General features: G+C 36.1%; 1 protein-coding gene across 1 annotated transcript in view; it reads left to right on the top strand.

Moving 5' to 3' along the window:
• The first annotated feature begins 6 nt into the window (after nucleotides 1-6).
• DNER (delta/notch like EGF repeat containing) overlaps nucleotides 7-25,304 on the top strand; it is a 122,919-nt gene continuing 97,621 nt past the window's right edge. Inside the window, exon 1 of the mRNA XM_014951814.1 lies at nucleotides 7-268. Within this exon, the coding sequence (XP_014807300.1) occupies nucleotides 11-268 (258 nt within the window). The 5' untranslated portion in view covers nucleotides 7-10. The remainder of the gene's footprint in view (nucleotides 269-25,304) is intronic.

The following is a 25,304-nucleotide window of genomic DNA, read 5'->3' on the forward strand; positions in this document are numbered from 1 at the left end:
CCCCGCCGCCATGCCCCGAGCCGCCCCGCTCCTCCTGCTGCTGCTCTTCGCCCTGGCCCAGCGCCGCGCCTGCCTTCCCGCGCCGGCCACGGCCGCGCCCCCCGGCCGGGACCCCTGTCTCAGCCAGCCCTGCCGCAACAACGGCACCTGCTCGCCGGTGCCGGCCCGGGGCCCCGCCGCGCCCCGCCGCCTCCAGCTGCTCCCGCCCCAGCCTCCGGCCGCCTACACCTGCGTCTGCCCCGCAGGGGTCACCGGCACCTTCTGCCAGGTAAGAGCAACACCGAGAGCCCCCGCCTCGGCGCCCCTCACGGGCTGCCGCCGCCTCAGCGCCCCCCTCCCGCCCTGCGTCCTTGTGCCCGTCCCTGCCCTTGGGTGTCCCCGCTCGTTCTGCGGCGGGGCTCCCTCCTCTCCTCCGGCAGCCTCACCTCACCCCACCCTGCCCCGCCTGCGGGCGTCTCTGCCCGCCCTCTCTCGCTCCTTACCCGGCCGCTCCGGTGCCCGTTTGCCGGTCCGTCCGCCCCGGGCGGCGCGCAGCGGCCGGTCACCGTTATCCTGGCGGGCGGCGTCCCCTCAGGCACCCCACCCTCCCCGCGCGCGCGGCCGCTCCCTCACGCCGGCTCCTCGCGCCGCGGCCGTTGGTGCCGTTAACGGCCGCCGCGGGCGGCCTCGGCTTCTCCCCCGGGCTTTCTGAGGGGCTGGCGTAAAGCAGGTGCCGGTGGTGCGAGCGGCGGGCTCGGAGCCGTGCCGAGGGGAGAGCCGTCACCCCCGGGCACGGAAGGGAGCGGCGGCGTGTGAGGGGCTCGGTTCGAGGTGAACGAGGAGGGGGCTGAGCTCGGCCAGCGCCTTCCAGGTTGATCTCCGCACCAGAGCCATCCCCACCGCCTGGTCCTCGCAATTTATTTAGTGTTGACTTATTTTAAGGTGAAAAGGACAATACTGGGAAGCGGATGCTGTATTGCATTGAATACTAATCATTAAGCTGTGTCTCCAGTAGTCATTTCCATAGGTTAGGTGTGCTTGCTCCCACGTTTCGGGTGCTTCTTGGATTGATTTTGAATTCTGAAAGGTCATAAATGCTCGGAGTAGGGATAACGATCTAAAATACGGAGAGACAGTAAGCCGTATCTTTCTAAGGTGCTCGGTCATATTGGGATTTAATGTAATAATGCAATCTAATTTAATTATTTTTACATGAAGATTGTAATTTTTTTTCTCTCTAGTATTAAGGATGAAAATCTTTGATATCATGTTCAGTAATTCACAAAAACTTAATCTCCCAATTCTTCTGATAAGGAAAAGCAGGCAGAGGGACAAAGAGGCTTGTTTCCTGCATATGCATGTGATGCTACGGGTTACTTTCTGTGACAGCAGTGTGCAAGAGGCTATATGGATTGGCCACCATTTCTTTGGATAATGCTTTTGGTTTTAAGTGGATTTTACATAGAAACAAATGAATTCAGGTAAATGCAGTCTCCTTTTTAGGTTTTTGTTACTGTTCCCTGGTCAATAATACTGAAATTATACTGTTGAATAGATGAAAGGGATGATATGGTTTACTGAAGACTAAATGTGTAGGTGAGTATAAAGTCATTGTGAAGTAGGAGCGCTGTGCACAGAGTTCTGTGCTTGCCTTGAAATGTCTCAGTTGATTCAGCTGAACAATGAAAGTGAAAATATTTACACTAATGAGATTCTGTAAAATCAGAGAGATGAAAGTGGATTAAATAGACTTCTCTGGCTAATTTTAGCTGTTGTCCTCTTAAGAGTTTACTATGTTTCTATCACTACAAAGAAAGAGAGCGCTGTGTGTTTGCTTCTGCTTGTTGCTGTTAGACTTAAGTGTCTGAGATCCATGACTGAAAGATTAATGACCCTTTAAAGACTTCGTAAAATGTAACACTTGCTGGCATAATACCTCCTGAAGTGCTGTGCCTGGGGAACTGGATTTAATTGTTTTTCTAATAAAAGTGATAGGCAATATTTTCATAGCACTTGTGCTTTTTATTAACTAATAAGGGGAAGCTTACAGTGTCATACATTTTGTTTCTTTTTATAAAATACTGAGTTATGGCTCTTGCAAGCGAATAAAATGAATGCCACTTCTAGCTATCATGACAGCAGTTGAAGTATGGGTGCCAGTTAACTATGAAAAGTTAATATGTTTTTGAAATGTAACTTTAATTAACTAGAGAGCAGGCAGGTTATTTAAAAGGGTAATATAAACACAATATCTCTGAAGTTGAGGCTTTGCTCCTTTTGTCAAAATAGGCAGTGAATAAATATTGTACAACTGCATTAATTCCCTTGTTGTTCTGTTCAGATGCTTAATGGTTTAAACTTCTACAAAGAAAGGTAAAAACAGTCATGTTTTCCAATTCAATGAGAATAAGTAACTGTAAGGCTTTAAAAATATCTGTAAGGATTTTTTTTTTCTTGTATCTCTTAAGGTTTATGAGAAAACTGTGGGCTACATTAGGGAATCATTGGGATATATCTAGACAAAGGCTTATCAATTTACTGCTGAGATTTTTATTGAACAGCTGTATTTGCAGAGGGGAATGCCAAGAGGGGAAAAGGTTACAGGAATTATTATGCTTATATACCCAGATTATGGATGGTAAATTGGCATTTTTTGAATTTGTGATGGAGCTGGAATTTTTTGGGAACCCCACTTCCCTAAAAGTATAGATTTACTTTCATGTTACTTCTTGTAATGAAGGCAACGTTTTGCTGATTCTGCTCAGATTTGTTTGAGGAGCTGAATGAAGGAAAAATATTCTAAGCTTGCCTACAAGTCAACTGGGTGATGTTGATCATGTAGAAGGATTGCTATCAACCAAAGTTGGAGATTGCCCACTAATTTTGTTGCTGAAGCTTTTACTTTAACTTGTTTTGATGCACTTGACGATGCTTGTGCTGCCATGGGAAAAGCGGCAAAGAATAAAACTGATGTCACAAACATGAGATGCTTCTATAAAGTATCTCCAAGTGAAGTATTTAACTTGGATTTAAGCCAGTTGTATGATTTTAAGTTATAATTGCTTTTGTAACTCATTACTTATTTAACAACAGAAATTACAGGTCCTCTTACTATATCCATCACATGAATTATGCATGTGTATATATCTCACATTACTTATGGTTTGAATATACTTTGTTTTGCAACCTTCAGGTTTGTTTTTCTTATGGATTGTCTGGTTTCACATTATGGGACATTGCTCTAATCTAACACCATTTCTTTTCATGGTTGTGAATTTTTTTTCCCATTTCTTTACCACATTTCTAGTCTGTGTAAAGAAGACACAAAATTGATGTGTTGAAGTGTCTTAAACTTTAGTCTGAGCAAAGAGATAACATATATTCCAAAGAAATGGTATAAAAATTGTAGTGAATTCAACTGCCCTTCTGAAGGAATTTGAAATTAGCCAGTTCTCAGCTCTACACTGAGAGAATTTGATTAAATAAATCAAAATGAACTCAGTGACAGATATTAAAGTTCCCTAAACTTTGTATTCCCTAAATTTTTACTTATATTTTACTTTGACGGGCAAAATTTAACCTCTATTTCTAATGACTAGTTTAATGACTACTATGTTACTTCTAAGGACATGTATAATCCAATACAATTGCTTCTCCTGATCAGGAAAGTTTTATGTAACAATTGATTTGTGTTAATGGCTATGAAATAATTTTACAGATGTAGGCTACTAAATAGGAAATTAAGAGTTTCATGATAGACTCAGTCATTTGGTTAAAAATACAGAATCTGAACTTAGTTAATTGCATGATGTTTATTTGGTTCCATGCTAGTGCTAATTTCATTAAAAGACTATTATGTGAAGAAACATTAATTTATTAATGTATTTTTAAATACTAACATACATGGTTCATCTGTTTTAGTTTCATCTTTTGTTTTTGTTTGTGTTTTAATTTTTATTTTTTTTTCTTCCCTCCTTTGGTGGATAATTTTCCCTCATTCTTTTACTTTGGTGCTTTTGAATATAGTTTTAGTTATTTTATAGATTGTGTCAGTAATCAGAACTAGAAAACAAGTAATGTCCCAGCATATTAAACTAGCATTCTGATTTTGTAGCAGTTCTCTTCTATATAGTGTGATTAGCCGATGATGGGGTGTTCCACTTCTGAGAATGATGTCGCAGCCACTGATGTAATAGCATTTTTGAGTTAGTATTGAAATTATTTTAGTAGCAAAATGATCTCTTTGGTCTTCAGGAGGATTTGTTGTGTTCCATCTACTGGCTATCTTTCTACACCCATAGTGGAAAATATTTTTTAAATGTAACTGTGGAGAGCTTCTTTAAAAAGGAATTTTAGAAAGGTGTCATCTGAGTTTAAAAAAGTCGAGGAAGGATCTGATACTATAAAAACTAATGCAGGTGGACAGTACTTTGTCTTTAAAATTTTATTCTTAGAATTATTATTTTTTTTCCTCTCTCCTGAATTTGTGCCTGATTACGTTCTTGTTCCATTCTCTCCCTTTTTTTGTACTTTTGCCAGGTGAATTTATTCTTATTTTTGATCATGGTGCTTGAACATTTGTAGACTGTAGTGCAGTGATTCAGTTTTTTATTCTGTGCCCCCTGCTTCTATTTTTTATCCAGTGTTGGGTTTTTGTTTCTTTTTCCTTGAATTTATTTCTGTTCTCAATACATTTCTGATAATGTATCATTTGATACTAAATGCAGAAATCCAGGGTTAGCAAACCGCTACCCAAAGAAGGATTATTGTTTCTTGACTCAATGGTATAATACTTCAGAGTAAGTGGCACAAAATTTCATTGGCCAGGTTATTTCAGGTTGCACTGGACAGGACATCCTTTAATCTAACTGCTAAATCACCTTCATGTGAGCATCCTGATTAATTCTTCACAAGATCCTGTTTTCTATTAAGGGCTGACATTCCTTCTGAAAGGTCTCTGAATAATCCTTGAATTCACAATGAGTTCTCAAACATATTTAAAATGCTATTTTTTCCCCATTCTGTACTCATTAGTGAAGGACATATACTTAGCTTATGTGGTTATTTTGATGCAAGTGCTTTGTTATGTGACCATTCTATTTGCTCTTTTATCTTTAATAAGAGTAAATTGTATAGTTAGCAGATTCCCTGGAGTTTTCTTGTTTTATTTGGATGTAGTTTAGCTTGAGTTCTGAGGTACCATGTCATTTCCTGCTGACTAACTCTGCTAACACTTGGAGTGCTTTAAAGTTGCAGAATTTAAATATTTGCATTGATGCATACATTGTGTGTGAGAAGAGGCTGCAAGAGCTCGGTTTATTTTTCTTGGAGAAGAGGAGGCTAAGGGGGAACTAAGTCACTCTGAACTGGTAGTTCATATGGTTGGTCATAGAGAAGATGGAGCGAGGTTCTTCTCAGATGTGGTCACTAAAAGGATGAGAGGTGACACACTTTTTACATAGTAGGGCAAGTTCCAGTTAAATCTAAGGAAAAAATTCCTCCCAACATTGTTGGGTAAACACTGGAACAGGCACTTAGAACAGTTGCAAGATAACCATACTTGGAGATTTGGGACTTGAGTGACCAAGACCCCAAGTACCTTGATTTAGCATTAGTGTTGGCCTGAGCAGAGATTGGTCCAGAGAAATCCCTTGGGTCCCTTCCAGTTTCAACCATTCTATGATTCTGTTCTCTGATTCTGTATACACACACTACACACACACCCCCATATACATTTTTTTTTTTTTTTTTGGGCATTTGCCTATTACTCTATTCCTGCCTCCCCGTTGCTGGATATTCTGCTAAATTATTTCCATGTTATTATTATATGTATATGTTTTGCCTAGTCCCTTTTAATCTGTTCAAAATAGTTAATTTTAAATGCTAGTTAGGTCATTATATATTGCAAATTATTTGGTTCTTAAAAATTCCATTATATAAGTGAAAGTTTTACGTGTTGGTTTTACTTATTTTTCATGATTAAAGATTGCAGAGAGGCAGATTAGGTGCAAAGTAACTGAATAATAGTGGAAGATATACTGCGCTAAGAGGCTTCAGCTTTTTTACATGTCATATTTCATTGCAGTTCATGTTCTTTGATCTGAGAGAATTACTTTGCAATGATATCTGTTTAAAAAATAGTGTTGTTTCACTTTCCTTTGAAATACCTAACTTGATGTTGTCATTTGTCTACATGTAGCTCTAGAAATCCTATTTAGCGGAGCAGGTTCCCAATGTACTAGCAGAATACCTTATATTGAATACAAGATAAGAAACAACAGAATATAGATGGGAAAACACAAAGAAACAAGAATATTACTTAAATACTGGAATTATATGACTTGATTCAGTATTACAGAAGGTAGAAATACTCTGCTCTTTTTGAGGGCTCTCAAAGAATCTTCTACATACTGCCCTTCTGAGAAATACTTGTTTGAGGTCAACAGTTCCAGATATGTTATTTAGCAGGATTTCAACTTGATCATGGGATCATAAGACCTGAAACCTTAGAAGATGATGCAAGAAATTCCATTTGAATAGGCAGATATGAGTCTACCGAAAACAGTGTCCACTTAACTCTAAACATAGGTTGGTAGTTTTTGTTTTGGTGCTTTTTTTTTTTTTTTTTGGTACATGCTCTAATAACTTAGTTCTTGTTAAATATCAAGTCCCTCATTTATTCCCAGTAACTCTTTTTGGCTGTGATACATTTGTGTTCCAGTAAGTCCCACAGATTAATTTCACGGAAAATGTAACTTTATTAATTTCACAGAATATGTAACTTTATTAAATTTTATTTTCTGTTTTTCAATTTAATTGAATTTCTCTGTTGTATTTTTTCCCTGTTAAAAGTGAGCTATTCCACTCCTCCCTCCCTGTGCATGTAGTGAATATTGTTTTTCTTTTCTGTCAGAGCTGAATAGATTGAGCTAATAACAATATTCCCATTGGTTAATATAAATATAGTCTTGTTTGTATGATGCTAAATCCCATTTTTTAGGCATGCTGAAAGGTTACCTGTTCTTTTGATAACTGCATTAGCAGGAATGCTTCAATAATATCCAATTAAAAAAAGAAGATTTTTAAACTTTTAGTTGATATAAGTGAACGGAGCTCAGTAACCTGCCTAGAGGTGTCTGGTTGTGGTAGTCTCAAATGAAAGCATCCATGTTTAAAGTGCATCCATGTCAATTGAAAGTACTGTGTTCGGTGAGAATAGGGTTATTTTCATTAAAAATTTCTTAGTGGCTTTTAGGTCAATATCTGAAGGTAAAAGCAGTTTAGTATGTGCATTTGACATTGCAGAGCATCATTTATTAAGAGTCTTTAGTTAGGTCTCTGCTTTTAAAGCAAAAAAAATAGTTTTGTTCAACTTTTTTCTGTCTGCTTTTATCAATTTATATTTTACAGGAATAATGTAAACAATGACGTAAATGTCCTCTGCAGAAAAACTTGTCACTCATCAATATGAGCTACATAAAACATACATTATAATTATATTATTAGGAAAAAGATTCTTAAAGTGCAGTGCAATTGTTGCAGTTTTCAAACAGTTTTGTAAGAGCGGAAATGCACATCAAGATTTACATTGAGAAAAGTAATGTTTGCTTGATAAGAAAACTCTTAATTTGTTCTATTGCTTAAATGTCATGTCTTCTAAAGAAGCGCCTTGTATTCAAAAGCTGATTTGTGTGCCATATACGTAACCTGCTTGAGTCCAGCAATACATATCACCACCCTGTGTTATTTTTCAAGTTTGCCTTGGTTTTTTTACAATTTTACAGGCTGTAGTAAGTGTAACAATTATGCTGCACTATTTAATATTATATTTTGCTGGAAATCTGAAAAAAATAGCTGTTAACTCTGTAGAGAAAGGTCTGAAAGTGATACATTGTGACTAAGAATGGATATATCAGGGCTTGGTGCTTGGAACTCTCACTGCTTTGCTGAGTCATGCTGGGCAAAAACTCTTATCACCTTCTTACTTGGATTTCTCCTCCATAAATGCAGATAATTCTGTGTGTTCAAAAGGTTAATTTGTGAATGTGTATGAAAGCTTCAAGAATGTTGAGTGAAAAGCACTTTATAAGGAAGCATCATATTGAAATGCCAGATTCTGAATTAGCTGTCAGTGGCTTATCAGAATGTGTTTAAACTGTAAGGAAAAAAGCCTTCTTATTAAAAAAAATGCAACAACTCAACTGTTTAGACTACTTTGTCAGGCTAGCAGTCTATGGGTTAATTTAGTTTCGTAATGTTCTTTCCCACTGGAAGCAGGAGCAACAGATCAATGATCAGTATTTCAAAGGCTTCTGTAGCAAAGGTGTTTGTGAACAAGGTGCTCTTGAACAAGGTAAGAACAGGATTCAATTTGACTGTGAAAGTAGGGTTGTTATACTGAGATAACGTCACTGAATGTTAATGATTTTGGGAACTTTGTTGTACTTCATATATTAGTTACAACAGCAGCTGTATTGTGAGTTTGAGAAGACTTTTGGGTATCTTCAGGAGCAGTAGCTGTAACAAGAGTAACAAGATATGATTCCTTTTATTTACAGCAAGTCTCATTTTCGGTCTAGGTTGCCTTTATATAGTCCTTTGTACTGGAGCTAATAAAGTTGAAGCTTGCTATTGACAAACGCCCAAGAGAAGGAACAATTTCAGCTAACCATGTATATTCTAAATAAACTGTGATTATTTGGGAGGAAAACCCATATGTTCTGGTGATGGTATGTTGGGTAATCGTCACTGAGCCTGAGTGCTCAAAATGCAAAGAATTAAAAGATGCGCAGATAACGTCAGAAAAGAACAGAAACTGTTTTAGAATGCTGTTCCCTCTATCAATGAATAACACTTAATCCCCTGAAATCAAGTTCAGGTAACTTTACTTACAAGATTGAGAGGGCAGAAATAGATATGGCCAAGAGAAAGGGCAGCAGAAGTGATTAGGATGTTGTGGAAAGAATTGAATAACCTGGGAGAAACAACTTGTTCATTTTTATACAGAGACAAACAAGAAGAGCCTGAATAAAAGGTAATCTTGTGACAAGGACAATACTTTTAAAAAAACCAACAAGAATGAGACAGTTGAATTCTTCTGGGCATCAGCTAGTCATCAACTAATGTGGCTAAATAAAATACACGGACAATTTTCTGTAATTTTCCAGACCTGGTACATTGCTGTGACCTCCCTTTGAAGCATTTGGTAGTGGCTTTTGTCAATAAGGACAGTAGCTATCACTATGAACTACACAGTGATTCTTATGGTTTTTTTATTCAGATTTGTGGTTTAAATTCAGCAAATCTGCAAAAATTCATGCCAATTTTATTTTTATTTTTGTTTTGAAGGTTTTGACACGTTTCTTCTGCTGAAGAAATCAGGCAAATTGTTAAATACATTTTACAAAATCAAATTAATGAATGAATCTCAATAATGGTAAACTAAGATATATGGCTCCTGTTTCATATAGATTTAGCAGTCTATTAATAACTTCTGACTGCCTCTATACGTATAATTCTCTTATAATCTAATTTTCAGGCAAATATAACTGAACATTATTAAATGGGAGGAGGTAAAGATGGCCATGTAAAAGTCTAATAATTTATGAGCTAAGTGTCTTTTGCATTGAGAGTTCTAATTCTGCTGTCTGGTTGCGAGAGAGTTGTTTTCTGGCATTTATTGTCACTGTGAAACACCAAAAGTGTGTTCCTGTATGTAGGGATCTGAGAAACTTTCTCACTTGAGTATGCCTTTGAATTTCAGGGAGTTGAGTTACATGAAGTTTACTGAGATGTGTAGGACCAGATACCTGATTAATTCTTTTTAAGGCTACAGCATACTGTGTGATGATGGCATATGTGACAACTGAAGAAAATGGTGTTGAGTCCCCTGGGAAATTAACATGTTTAATTGAAGGAAGGACAAATTGACTTAATTTACATAACTGTAATAAGACTCTAATGTTAAAATTTGGCTAACTATTGCCTCTTAAAAGTAATGGAAAGGTACTGATTGATGTTATAGAAATTCTTGATAATCTTTCTGAGGGTGCAGGGGGATCTGGCTTGTATAAGGTATGCTAAAAATGTGGAGCATCTTCTTTAAAGGCCTGCTTGAGACTCCACTATGAGATCTCGTTAAGGTGGAATAAACTCATAGTAATTTCTTTGTCTATAAAAATAATAAATGTAAGTTTAGAAGTAGTTATTTCAGTAACTATTTGAGCCTGGGTTTCTTGATGCTCTTGAAAGGTAGCAAAGAAATTCTCTGAGGTGAATGAATGCAGGAGCAAGGTCAGCTGTGGCACGTGCTTCCAAAACACATCTCCCTGATTAAACAGCTTCCCTTGCAGCACCAAATTTTAATTCTTTCTGCATCTGAGTGAGAAAGGACAGATTAATAGTTACAGTGATTCTGCCTTTTCACAAAGGCCTGTTTAAGAGCAGCATGACAGATTCACCAGTTACAGGTATATGCTCTGATTATCAAGTCCTACTAGCAGGAGCATGGAACAAAGCAGGACACGTCCCAAAACACCGCTATAGTTGATTTAGGAAGATGGATGATTTTCTGTTAGCATTACATATTAGTGAGTGATTTAACCATATTTTATGTTTATGTGAGATAATCAGTTGAAGGATACTCTGGAAGGACACTATGCTAGCAACTGACATAGACATAGCAACTGACATGTAACTGACATAGAGCAAACACAAGTGTAGCATCTTAGTTAATTTCTGCATGACATATGTGCTTTTCACTTTGTAATCAGTACCACAGGAGCTTTCAGCTTGAGATTTCTACTTCTGAGGTTGACATTTTTCTTTTTCATAACACACTTACATCCAGTTCTGTTCTGCATTCTCAGATTTTTCTAAGCTCCCTGCCTAGGGTGTGAAAATAGACCCCACTTGGAGGTGGCCTTTTTACTGCAAGCAGCTATTGAGCCCTGAGAGCTGCTGGCTGGCAGAAGGTCTTCCAAGCTCCTTGACACTAAGCAGGCAGTTCTGTGAAGCTGAGAAGTCTTGAGAGCTTCAAGTTACCCTGGTAGTCTTAAGGCTTTTAAATTAGCTTCTGTGACTTTGAGCTCAGGGCTTCAAGGTGCTGTGTTTCCAGATCTTCAAGCAGAACCTTAGTGCTGCAGTAGGGACAGTAGCTTCACCACAAAGCTTCTATGACAAACAGATCCACGATTGGGTGTCCTCTGATCAGAGGTGCCAGCACAAAACTTTTTCTATTCAAGGAACTAATTTTCTGATAACCCCTATGTTCACTCAGAAGTTTCTATCAACTGTAAGAAGTGTGGTACAGTGGCATCTAGTGGGATATTTTAAATATCCTGGATATTTAATTGTGTATTGATTTATATATTAACATTGGCATTATCTAATCTAATTTTGGAGATAATTGTAAAACTTTAGAGTATCGGTTGTTGATGTGCACGGTTTATTTTCTCTGTTGTCTTAAAATAATACAGATGAGGTTCTGTATATTTTTCAAGGGAATTGTAAAGGTGCTAGGTTGATTTTGAAAAACTTTAATATATGGATGCATAAAATGAAGACTGCAAAGATCTGGGTGTAAATTTGCTAGCTATGTTCTTGTGTTCATGCTATTAGTGTTAATGATGGCTTATGTGTGTTTACTGTGGGGTACAACTGTGTAAGTATGTGCACATAAGCATGTGTCAAAGTAGCTGATGCGCTGCAAGCTCATCTCCTGTTTTATCATGTAGTAACTTGCCTGTTTGTTTATGGGGAATAAACATCAATGAAACTAATTCCCAAGATCTGAAAATGCTGCCAGTTGGAAGCAGAATGAACAACAAATCATCTTTTTGACAGAGTTGAGATGATGTAGGTTTTGGGTATTTCTTACATTAGAATCTGTGGTTTACTTTAATAAAATATTTAGTAACATTTTTTCCATAATTTCTCTAAATCCAAAGCATCTTTTTCATTACACCAAATTCTTTTTTGTCTTACAAATCTCAAGCTACCTTAGTAATCCAGCTGATTTTCAGTCACTTCAGATCTTCACTGTTCTCTCTCTTTTTTTTTCTTTTTTTTTTTTTCCTTCTCTTCATCCCAGTGTATTAGCAAAAAATGTCACATGGGAAAGTTGCTGATGGAGCTTGTATTCCTTATTTTAGGATAATTTACTTTCTTTCTAAGGACAACAGGGTAAAACCCAGAGGAAACACAAGTTGATGTGGGGATGTTATTGAATTGTGGGATGAGTAGAATAATAAGTTATTCATAGTCCCTTTAGCCCTCATGAAATAAGCGGGATGAAGAAGAGTATAGAATATGATGCTATGTGTTTGCATTTCTTAGAATGTGAAATACAGGCAGCGACAGGAGAAAAAGTACAAGAAGTTAAACTTTATGGGTTGATTATTAAGCTTATGTAATAGATAAGCTGAAGTATTTGCCATAATATTAATAATAGAAAGAGGAAATCATTCTAGTATTCAGGCTTAATCACAGAGCACTTGTGGCTGTGTTCTGGAATTTGGCAGTTATAGAAGCTTTGATATAATGTACAAAATATACTCTGAGCAAGGGAAGTGTGCATTGCTGTGTTTCCTAGTTTGGAAAGGAAGAACTGGGCAGGGGTCCTAGTCTGTCATCCACATCTACAGCAGTGCTGCTCCTGAAGCACCAAGCTGCCCTTGTCTTTGACCTTCACAGTGTTTGGAATAATTTTGAGGATACTAGCTAGATGAGTAAATAGATACAGCAAGCGACCATTAGAAGGCCATCTTTTTGAGATCATTTCTATGTGCATTTTCCTGGTTTTGTTCTACCTTTATAAGAATAACATCTGTTCAATTCCCAATTCGCCCAATGCTCAGGCATATGTTCAATGCCTAAGACTTTTTTTCACTGTAGTTGCAGGAATGTAATTTCTGTAGCTTATGTTGATGCCTTTTAAGTCTGAGTTGCATAAATATAGAAAACTTCTAAAAATAATTTTAATTTCTTTTTAGACAAAGAGGATTCGGATGCTGAAAAGGCCTGATAGCTTCTTTTCTTGCTGGAATTTCATTTTGATGGCATTGTGGGATTTTCATTTCAGTACTGACAGTTCTTTAGGTATAAGTAAAAGATAGTTGGTTTGAATTTTCTGTGTCTCAGACAGGTGAATTCACATAATGTATCTTGAAGAATTTGACTGTTGGCCGTATCTTCAGCACCTGCCTGTATTCCAGGTCCGAATAAATACATTATAATGGTGCATAGTGTTCCAGGTGTCTTTCTCACTCTTACGGGTATGAAAGGTTTATGGATTTCTGTATGCTTATTGTGTGTTACGTACCATTGTTCAAGTGGATTCAGTAACCCAAATTACTTTTACAGTTGTCTCTATGGATGTCTAAATTTTGCTTCCTCTTAAAACAGCATTGTTCTGTAATATATAAGCAGAATAGTTAGACGTATGCCATAGGATTACACAATAATGTCAATGGTAATTTTTGATATCAGGTATGAATTGGAATATGCAAGAAACAGTTTTGAGCAAAAATAGTTGATTTTCATTGCTGATGACTTTCCAAATATAATGATATTTTATTCTCCTTTTTTTTTTTCTGTAGCAAATGTGATTTGCATTTCTGTAGTGAACGCTAGAGAACTAACTAGAGAGATTCAGTTACTTTTCATTTACTCCTAGTAGAAAAATTATGGACTTCTCATACATAAAATATCATCGCTCAGCAGCAGTAATTACAGCAGTGACTTAGCGCAGAGATATTTTCCAACTTTTTAATTCTGAAGAATTTAGTAAAATTTGTTAAGCACTTGACAAATTTAGTAGATTTCCCTACCTTTGACTAACTCCTTAACCCTGTCAAATTTTAAGTAGTGTTGTTATTTCAGAATGGTTTTTGATTTTTATCTTTTTAAAGTATTATTTCCCCTTTGGGTAATAACTAATATAGAAGTTGCATAAATTTTTGGTAAGGTCATAGTGTAAAGTCATCTACATCAATTTGGAAGTGGGAGTGGATTGCCTCAATTTTTATTCCAGAACTAATGAGATGATTCTTACAGAAAAGAAGTTATTTCTCTAAAATTCCTTTCTGTGAAATATGCTGGGCTTCAGTCTTGTTGTTCGTCACCGCTGATAACTTTTCGTTTCATTGATCAGATTGAGTTTCTGAGGGACTAAGGCCTTTAATGAGTTTTTCCAGATCCAGTTGCAGCTTGGTAATTGCTCTACTGTTTCTATTTTCTTCTGGAAAAGTATTTCTGGAGGAGGTAGATGGCTCCTATCACTGAGCTAGCTGAGGAGGACGGCTCATACAGGAGAGTGGGAATAGTACTTGCGAGTCCTATGAATCACAGAGGCAGCATTTTGAAGAAATTTGTTTTCAGTAGTTCACTATTAAAGTAAAAATGCTTTGCGGAAAATCAGATGACAAAAGTACTTTGTGCATCTTTTACCAGAGTCGCAATTTGGCTTCTTGCTCTAACTGACTAGACCATATAGCAACCTCCTTCTCTTTCTATACTTGACATAACTCTGCACCTTGGTAGCGTAAGTAAAATGTGAGATTCAACTTTTGTATGGTTTTTGGAATAGATTTTGAATAACTGTTGAAGCTGTGTAGCAGTAACTTCTTCCTATCAACACTTAAAATAATTATCTACAATGATATATTTGAGCTTGACAATTGTATAGACTCCCATTATTAATGTGTATATATAAATATGCTTAAAATGGTGGGCTGGCTGTGGTGTAATTTTATGACTCTGGGTAATGGTGCTGCTGACATTCTTAAAGAAGCTTATTTCTCCTGAACAATCAGTTATGCCCATATTGTTCACCTACTCTGAAACTGATTTCCGCAGAGCAAGCTCAGAGGCCCTGCTCTGAAACCTCGAGTCATTTGTTGTGCTGTGCTGTATAGATGCGGTAAGCACAGTTTGTCCTAACTACTCTTCTTTTATGCTTTCACTGTGAGTTTCTGTAGGGTGAGTTCTATGTCTGATTCTATGTGAAGATAGAAGATTTGTTATGACTCTAGATGAATGAAGAAAGAAATAAGAGTCTGTTTTTCATGCATATTTAAACTCATAATTAAAGGCATTTTCCATTGCTTTCAGCTGATTGTGGATTGGAACAAAAATGTATGATAGTGATCAATATCTGAAAGATTACAGTATTCATATAAAATAGTTTTGTCTACAAATTATTAATAGAGTTAAGAAAAAATCCCGCCTTGCTTTTTCTTCCTTGCTTCCTGCCTGATCTGTTAACATTGTCTTTTTAATCTAAAGATTTGGAAACTCAGTATTGCAAGGCTTGGTTTATAATCTGCCCCTAGAAATTTTCTCAAAATTTTCTTCAACATCAAAAGTTCCTGTAACTCTATAATGTTGAAAAAAAAAATATGTTCACACTTCACTCTGCAAATCTCCTGATATTATGAGAAAAATGTAGACCTTCAGACCGCAAAATGGGCTCTGTAATTTTTATTTCAAATATAGTACAAACTTTCTGGTACAATCTAACAATATGGTGACCTTTTAGACCTCATAGAGGTGCTCTTCAGAGCTGATAAGTAGTGTAGTTTTCCCCTGCTGATACTAATTTACTTTTATTATAGTCCATTTCAGATTTATTCTAGAAATTTTTGGTATATGATCTAGCAATCTGGTGGATTTTAGTCCTGTATTTAGTTGTGGCAAGGTCTTAATCTGGTCCCTCTTTTATTTTTACTTTTCCTGCTTTGCCTTGTCACAGTGAATTGTTTAACTAGTTTGTCTTAATTTCTGTGGGGTGGAAGTGTTCCTTTGTGTAGACTATAAAATTCTGGAATGCTCAGTAATGGTTAAAACTCTTCTCATAATAATGAAACATTTTCTCTCTATAGTAACAACCACACCAAATGCACATTTTATTTTTCATTTTATTGTGGGTTTTTATTTGTGCACCTATGGCAATGCAAAGGGTCTACTTTCTTCTACAGGTTAATTTGTTTAACTTACTCCTTTACTTGTATGTGTTTTTGGGGAAAGGAAGTGTGTACAGAAGGCCTGAAATTGGAGTGGCACATCTTTGGACAAAATCTTTCTTCTGCTTGTAGTCACTTTCCATTATCTTTATTATTGGGGAAATAGCATACTCCACATGGAAGAAAACTCCAGGGTACTGATGAGGATCATGTGGAATCACCTACATTTGTCTGTATAGAGCTGAGCTTTATTTAGAATGGCTAATGCTGATCAGGAGCTAACAAAGCTCCTGACTCCCTGCCAGCTCCATGCACAATTACTCTGGTCCCTGAAGTGTGGTGCTGAGGCACTGCAGCTGACTAGTAATGCAGCATCATGCCAGAATTAACCCTGCTGAGCCAGCTCCAATGTTTTCCCCATCTGTAGTCTGCTTATTTTCCACCCTGAAAAATCTGCTAACAACTGAAAGTTGACTGTAGTCATCAAATTGTCCACATGAAATTCCTCTTATTTTGTATGAATGTGAATCAGTTCTAATTCTGTGTCCTGGGAGATTTCACAGAATGCTCTTCACTAATTACAGTAACCTACAGATGCAGAAATTTGTTGTTCCCTGGCTGCCAGGTCAGCTCACTATAAAGTTTGATGCACATCCAGCTTTCTCCCAGCTGATTGCCTACAAATTGCAAAAGTCAATATTTGAATGCCAGCAAATCACCTTTTCTGGACTTGGCTGAAGTGAAGAAATTTTTCTTGAGAGCTGGCTTTTGCAAATATTAAATAAATTTTTTGGAAATAAGAATCCATATTTGTGTCTGTTTCTCCTTGCCTTCCTGGATCCCATGGCATCATTGACTTCTGCAACTTGGTCTGCTACACAGAATGAGCCTTCTCCAGGAGAATTTCCTTACAGATCATGTGTGCTTCATCTGAAAAGAAGTCAATCTTGGTGTGTGACTGCTCTAACACCTTCATTGTTGGTAATTAGAGACACAGTGTTTACGGAGAAGGTAGATCTTGTTCAATTTCCTATTCCTCTGCCATTAAATTTATTGCAGGTATCTGGATTGTTGAAGTGTTTTGGAACAAGAATTTTGAATAAGCCATGAAAGCTATGATTTAGATTAACAAAATGTATCTTAGTATTTGTTTATTAATTAACAAATTAGTACTGCCTTGCAACTTTTAAACAAAACTTGCAAAATTTTTGAATTAGAATATGTATATGTAAGATGTAATTAATTAGACCAACAATTTTGTATAATGGATCTGCCTTGATAGCAAAAGCTTGTGAACTTGATGTAATAGCTGTAGTAATAAAAAAAATATTTTTAATGATTGTCAGCCACTGAATTTCATGTCTTCTTTATGAAAGCATGTTAAAAGTCGAATTTGAAAATACAATTCAGCACAATTTTAAAATAATGATTTCATAGCTGTAGAGTTTTGCAGTTGATATCTTTTGATTTACACATCTGAAATATGTCATGGCAATGTGTCTTGGACCACTTTCACAGGACCTCCTACTTGTCTTTCTATGTCAGTTCAGTCCTTTGTCCAGCTGTTAAGACCAGTAAAAGTGACTATTAATATCAGTTTTGATGCTTGTGCTCTGGTAGACTTTTAGGTGTTTTCTGGCAAAATTACCCTCACATTTCACTAACTTTATGAGATTGTGCTAAAATATGTCCTAATCATTAAAGATGTTTGTCTCCTTAAAATTAGCCTGAGAAGCTCAGGATTCATTCTGAATATGGGGTAGCTAATTATTCACAGGTGCTTCTGTTTATCTAACTTCTAAAATTTAAAAGATAGCATTAAATAAAACTGTTGTTACATTACAGTGAAAAGCACTGGTTGAAAAGCATTGTTCAGTTTATCTTGAGTCATAATTAAACTCCATTCATTAGAAATTCAGGATCATCTTATTCCTGTAATAAACATACTATTTTATCCATTTTTCCATTTTGTGCATATATGTAATTCTGAAAACCAAAGTATTTCTTTTGTTGTTGGAAATCGATCCATATGGTGATAAAAATGACAAAACTAATTGGATTTCTCCAAGGAAATCCTTCTCCACTGGCCAAATAAATAATGGACACTGTATATTCTTGCCTCACTACTTTTCTTTGGGGAAATTATTGGTGCTGACTGAACTGAATGGTTGAATGCTTAGCTGATTTTTTAGGAATGAAATACATTTTCACAGTTGTCATTCATCATTTGGGAGAATTGCTTATAAACAATCTGGTTATATAGCTGTCCGTGAAGTAACCGATTTGTATTCTAAAAATATGCGTAAAGAAGCATTAATTTTGTATTGATAGTCCAAAACTATAAATGTGATGCCTTGTTTGTAGGTGTATTGTAAACCCCCTGATCAAAGGAATGTTGAAAAGTAAGCTTTACATGCTTGCTTTATTTCAGAAGTCAGACTGCATGATTTCAAACTGCGTAAGTCCAGTTGAGAATCATTGCTTTATTCAGTAGATTTTCCTGAATTCCGAAATCATGGAAACTAATCAGCACCTCTGCATCTTAATTGTTTGAATCATTCGTGCATTAAACGATGCACATGCGAAGCAATTGAATGCTATTAGTGTGAAGTCTGTTTATACAGCTTTGTTGTAACAGCCAGAAAAAAACCCCCTAAAATAGTGAAGTCTAATTATATAGTACCTGTAATAGAAAGATTTAATAATGTGGATTCTTTACAAAGAGGGATTCCCAAACTGCACATAGATCTTCTGATATTGCATAAGATAAATATTAAATTCTACTATTGAACTGGCTCCCATCACTTTCTGTGGACTCACCTTTGTTTAAAATTTAGTTAGGCTATGGTCCTTGATGCTCCTCTGGTATGGCAAGAGTACCAGTCCTGCCTAAGCTCGTTGAAGAAAAATCGTTACCAGCCTGGTTAGCAACAGACCTTTAGTTGAATCAACATCAAATTAATTTCCATGGTTGAATCTGTCACCTGTGAGCAAAGAGGATCCATGACAGAAATCCCACTGATAATGGCTGGAAAATGAACTCTTCCCATCACCAGGAGAGAATTACAGCATTTGGAGCGCCATCAATTCCGCACCCATCGGGCTGCCCTGTCCTGTCCTCTCTGTCCTCCCGCCTAGGCACGGCTGCTCGTTGCTAAGCGACTGCGGGTGAAGTCCTCTAACCTTGGCCTCCTGCTGCTGCTGCTGCTGCACAGCTCCTGTCCCGGGGGAGCTGGAGAATCGGCGGGGATAAAAATACCTTGCTGATTGTAATAATTCAATGATTAACAAAAGGTCTCAGTCTAGGAAATATTTTCGTCAGTAGACACAAATTCTAATCTCATTGTAATGCCATCTGCCTACTTTCTTTCCAGTCTCCTGAAATATCCTTACCACGTTATTTGCATCACACAGCTGTTTGAGATGTGCTCAATTAGTAAAGCAAATTTAATGTGACCTCTTATGTTAAAATAAAATGGAAAAAGGTTTATAAAATTGGGAAATTTGTAGTTAGACCTGAAGTTTTCCTAATTTTATGTGAATATGAGGAAACAAGTGCTTTTTGGCAAGTTTCTTTAATTGTAAAAACAGTAACCATGGGTCATTGTGATATTGCTGCATGCAGGGAAAGAAAAAAATATTTTCCTTTTACAAATGGGTGAATGATTTACCATTGTGTCTTCAATCTGCTGATTTCAGTGATGACAGAAGTTCTTAGTATATCCTTGGTTCTGCACAGATATAGTTTATTTCAGTCTTCATTCATCTGATGATCTCTTGCAGCAAATAAAAGAATGTGGATTGGAAAAGGAGAGAGAGAAAGGGAAATTAACTTACATAAAGGGCTTACTTTACTTACTATGGTATTACTGCAGTGGATGATAGCAGTCAAGTTAGTCAAGGAAGGCATGTTAGTTTAAGAAATTATATTAACGGCTAAAACTCAAACCATCGATTAATTTCTGCAACAGTAGTTTGTATGTGTCTCTGCATCTGCATTCAAAAAGGGTAAAAACTGTTTATAACTTTATATTCAGACTTACCGTTATGAAAAGCAATAAATAATTTTGGCAAATGAAGACTAGATCTGCTTTGGGCTAGAATGCTAGGCTAGCTGTCCAGCTTCACTGTCACATTATTTGACCTCTGTGCTGCTGCCATTAGGTGTGAGATATTCTGCTGGATTGAACAATTTCAGGTAATAGTGGTTGTTTCTGTTGAAAACCATCAGTCATGCCTGATTATGCCATCCATTATCAGGAGAGTAAGTTTTCTAGCTTGCACTTCTCTCATGAATGCTTAGTATTGCCCAGATGCAGATATGTCAGTGAACTGGTTCGTTGATGATGTAATAAACCGAGCACGTGTTTCCCAGACACTTCAGAAAATATGAAATCTTTGAAATTCTATCTAGGTTGTAAGTAAAAATTCAGGGTTGCTTTTGGCCTGAACCTTCCGTGCTCAATGACTTGTGTGCTTGAAATTATGTAAAAAAATAATGAATGAAATTGTCAGCAGCATAGGCAGTGACACAAATTCTAGTCCATTGCATTTCGCTTGAGATATGTTTATATGTAATGAATTAAATCTGAAGGGTTTACATCTAATGGGACCAGAATTATGGTTTTAAAAGCAGGCAGGCATTTCTCCCCTTGAATTACAGGAAAGCCAATATTTCTGATTTTGAAACCTAGTGTTAAGGTTTTTCCAGTTCTGAAATGTGCTCCTCTATCTTGATGTCTAATTAAGGATTTCAACCTTTGCTTAGTTGGCAAATTATAGCTTACTTTCATAGCTAACTTTTTTAAACACTGCCAAAAGTGTATGTACTACTGCATCCTACATTATCTTTCTTAAACTGAAGTGATTTATATCTTGAATGTCTCATAACATTAATACTGTGGCCTCTTCTTGTTTGCCCATCTGACAGATACACACTTTTTGGTCTCCCTACCTTGTGACTGGAGGACTGAGCTGTAATTTTTTTGAACTCTGCTTACTGAACATGGATGAGGCATTCTGAAGTGGTATGACAGTTCAGATGATGAAGTTATTCTTAATAAAAAATAATATTACTAATGAAAAAATAGTATACAAATATTAAATATGGGGCATGTGTGTTGCATTATTTATAGTTTCAAGATGTTATCATCAAAGTATGTTATGGCTGTCTACTTTTGTGCCAGTGTGGTGGCACAGTATGGTGTCACTTCCAATATCTCCTATCTTGAATTATTTTTGAGGCTTTCTTTGTTCCATATCCAAGATGATGTTTGGTAGTAATTCCTCATTAGTCTCAGTTTATTTCTGGATTTGCTTATCCAGTTTAATAACACTTCTCAGTCTAGCTCCATGTTATATAGCAAATGAAAATACTAAGAAACATTTATTGCTTAGTGTTATGGTAATGATGATACTTCTAATAATTCTAGACGTATATTATTTTGCTCATCTCTTGTTGTCCCCAGAAGTATTTGACTCTCCTTTTTGTAATACATGCCTCAGTGTTATTGAAGTAGTAAAATTTGCATATTTTTTTTTGTTTTCTGCTTTTTAATAGGTAGGCGTAGGATTAAATTTTAATGTTCTTTAATAGACAAATTTGACAAGTGTGGAAATTAATGAGATAGTAACAAATGCTTTTAATAATTTTTTAACAAGGTATTTACATGAGATAGGAAATCTTGCCAGTTACATTAGACCTGATTTTAATATAAGAATATAATATAATGATTAAAAATGGAAGTTTAATGAAGGTATATTTGTAAGCTAGGGAATATTTTCTGCTGTGGTGTTTTGTTTTGGTTTCATTAAAAAGTAAATGGTCCTACTCTTAGAATTCAATAGGCAATGAATTATCAATTATGGGTTGTAATTTGAATAGAAATGGGGAAGTCTGATATTATAGATTACGGAGAAATTGAATCCAAATGTATGTCAGTCATGGGTAGCCTGTACTCTGTTCAGTAAAATGTAAGGAGTTACCCTTAATTATTTATAGTTGAAGAAAAGAAAAAAAAATCTTCCTACTTTTTCATATGAATCTGCTAGAGAGCTCATTATTGAAAAGAAACTTTGTGCTGACCAAAATACTGCCCTTCAGGTGAGTTTTTGCTTCTTAAATAATATTTTTAGTACCAGTGAGCATTGTTTCTCATTGAAATCTGAATAATTTCAACGGCACACCATTTTTTCATACTCTTAAAAAAATCCAAACCAATGGACATTTACCTTGCATAAAACAGCAGCAGTTGGATAGACAAAATTGTATGCTATAGTGAAGAGAGAAAGAATTTTATTTTCAGGATTCAAATGAGAAAATTTAGATTCATTTTTTGTTCCTTGATTTGGCCATCATTGTATGGATGACATATGGATTTACATTTCTGAGAGAATTTAAGTTTAAGTCTATTGGAGAATTCATACTAAGTGGTGAGTGACATAAGTTTTATAATTTTTTCATATCTTTTGTGTTGGGCCTATAATTATTTGTAGGAGAAACTGATGGGATGCAATTTGCATAAAGGATTTAAAAGGGCAATCTTTAGGTTGCTTTGTTTACTATATGACCTGTGCGTAACAGGAAGTGAAAACAAGCACTTACAGAAAGATATTTCTCAAACATTTTTATTCTGTAAGCCCTACCCTCCCAGCAAGAAACCAAAACCCCTTTTCACTCAGTGATTTTTATGTTGCTTGTTGCACAGCTGTTAAAAAACCTTTTAAAGTCAAACAGTATTGTTACTCTCCTTTTGCGCAACCTGGTTTTGGGCAGGAACATCATATAGTGTCCTGATATCAACTCAAACAAGTGGCACTAAAAAGACTTTCTTGGATTAATGCATAAATCCTATAAAACACCAAACAGCTTACAAATAATGGATTAATATTGGGCTGGTGAATAATTAATTTAGAAAATTAATCAGCATTGTGGTGATTAATAATGTTGAATGTTTGAATAGGAGTCCAATGTAGTATTGATATTGCAGAAGGTAATGTGGGACAGGGCTGAAGAAGTTGCCAGAAATTATTTATAAGAAAAGCCTTCAGAATAAATTGTTTTCCAAAATCTTCTAATATGCTGTCATAACAAATTTATTTTCAATTGTATTGTTTCACATGATATATGCACACTTTAATTTTTTTAAAATTTAATAAAATAGCATCTTGTAATATAAAATATTTTCTGAGAAACAAAGTTTTACTAAAAATAAAGTAGCATCTTGTAACATAAATATTTTCTGAGAAACAAAGTTTTACTAAAGGGGAAAAGTTAACAAGATGTGTCTGAAGCTGGCTGTGAAATGCAGTATTGTCTTGTTCTTGCTCACAGAGCATGCAGATTCTATTAGGAAAAGTGTGTCTTCAGTTACCCCTTCTATCAGACTATCAGGATTTGATTTCTCCTACATGTATGGGTTCATATATCTGGATCAACTAATTAACTGAATGGTCTAATAATGGAAAACCAAGCTCTCAAAACAATATTAATTGGGTAACGTTGGCTAGAGTTGTGGTTGTTACCACATATTGGTCGAAAAGTAGTAAAAGGAGGGGTTATTTTGTTAACTTTCAGCCCTCAAAAAGGGGAAATAAAAGTTTTTATATATAAGAAATAAATGTCACAGCAAAACTTTTGTACAGTTCTTTTCCCAACATGCTTTAATATTCATCTCTATCTTTGTTTCTTTCTGCCAACCAGCTGTTTATTCTGGATATCCATTTAAGAGTTAAACACTGTTAAATGTAAAGAGAGAAATAATTTTAATTATGTGAACTATTGGCTATAACAAAGTGTGCTTTTAACTGCTTGGTTACTTCTGCATTTCAGGTAGGCTGCAGGAATATTTGGTTTCAAAACAGGATTTTTATTTTGCTTCCTAAGCCACTGACTTTTTTTTTTTTTCCTGCAGATTTTTCATAGGTTACCTGAGGTATTTCTGGAGACATTTGAGCTCCAAATATAGAGTGGCCACAATAGAATTCTAATTGAAAGCTTTGAGTGTGTTCCTACATGTTTTATTTAACAGCTTCTCAATTTAGGGTCACATGTTTTGGATTCCATCTAGTTAAATTTTTAGCAGTCTTTAAGGATGTAATATAACAAGTGAAGCTCTTGAATTTAGACTTCTTTATGGTAGATATTCTCAGGTATAATAGCTGAAAAGCAAAATGTAATTTTTCCTAATCTACCTTCAGATAGAACTTTTGTGTTATTAAACTGCTTTTCTTAGATGTAGATTCACTTCCAGATAGCAATAAGCAGCAAAATATATCCTTTTGGCCCCAGATAGTTTTAGACAGACAGTATAAAATATGCTCTAAAACTCTTAGGCTCATGTTGAGAGCTGTTCAAGCTGATTTATCTTGTGAAAGGTTGGAGTTTGCATGTCAGGTTTGGGTCATTTAAGCTTCTTGCAATAACTTCCCAAATAAGAACTTGCAGCCATGGTATCAACCAAGACCATCATTTGCTAGTAATCCTGCTTGTAATAGTTCATGTAAGTTGTTGTAGCATCTAGAAAATAAGCCATGAATGAGGATCCTGCTGTACCTGTATAAACACAGAAGAAAAGAATGACTCCTGTGTGAAGGAGATTCCAGATCGTCCGTCACAAAAAGAAAATAGATGGTGTGCCATGGAGATCTAGCAGTGTTTGTTCCATGGCTGGTTTATGATGACAGTGCAGAAAAAAACAATACATTTAAAGGCTTGATTAATATGACATGAACATGAAATATGTTGGGCTGTCTTCCAAAGTTACTGGGAAAGCTGCCTGTCTCCAGTCTAATAATCCTCTTGCCCTATCTCCTGTCTCTCTGTCTTCCCCCAGCAACAAAACCATAGGATTTTGAAGGCAAAAGTTCTCTTTAGTTGGATTATATGAAATTTTCATACAATGAGAATGGCACAGCTTTACAGACACAATTTAAGTTGCTATAACTATTTGAAGACCTATTATAGAAGAGTCTTTGCACAAGGAATGTATTAGTTTAACAAAACCTATTTTAGCTAACCTGGCATGACTTCTGAATTTGGCCAGTAACCAGATTCCATAAGAATTGCATGCATTCAGCTAACCCTGTGCCAGAGACTTATTGGATGTAACATGTGGGGAAAAAGAACTTTTTAGGTAGAATAACCTTTTCATTGATAAGGTTAATCCAAGTTGTTATAGACTGCTAAACAAATTTTGAGTAAATACTTCTCTTGATTTTCAAAAAATGAAAGAGTTTTATTTCGTGTTGCTTTGTACTTTTTCATTTTGTAGGTCCCTTCATTTACTTTCTTTAAAATTTTTTAAAGTGCAACAATGTCAAAAGCTGTCTATGTTAAAGATTTTATGTAAATGCATTTATTGG

The sequence above is a fragment of the Calidris pugnax genome, unplaced genomic scaffold, assembly GCF_001431845.1.
Source record: "Calidris pugnax isolate Ruff unplaced genomic scaffold, ASM143184v1 scaffold197, whole genome shotgun sequence".
NCBI lineage: Eukaryota > Metazoa > Chordata > Aves > Charadriiformes > Scolopacidae > Calidris > Calidris pugnax.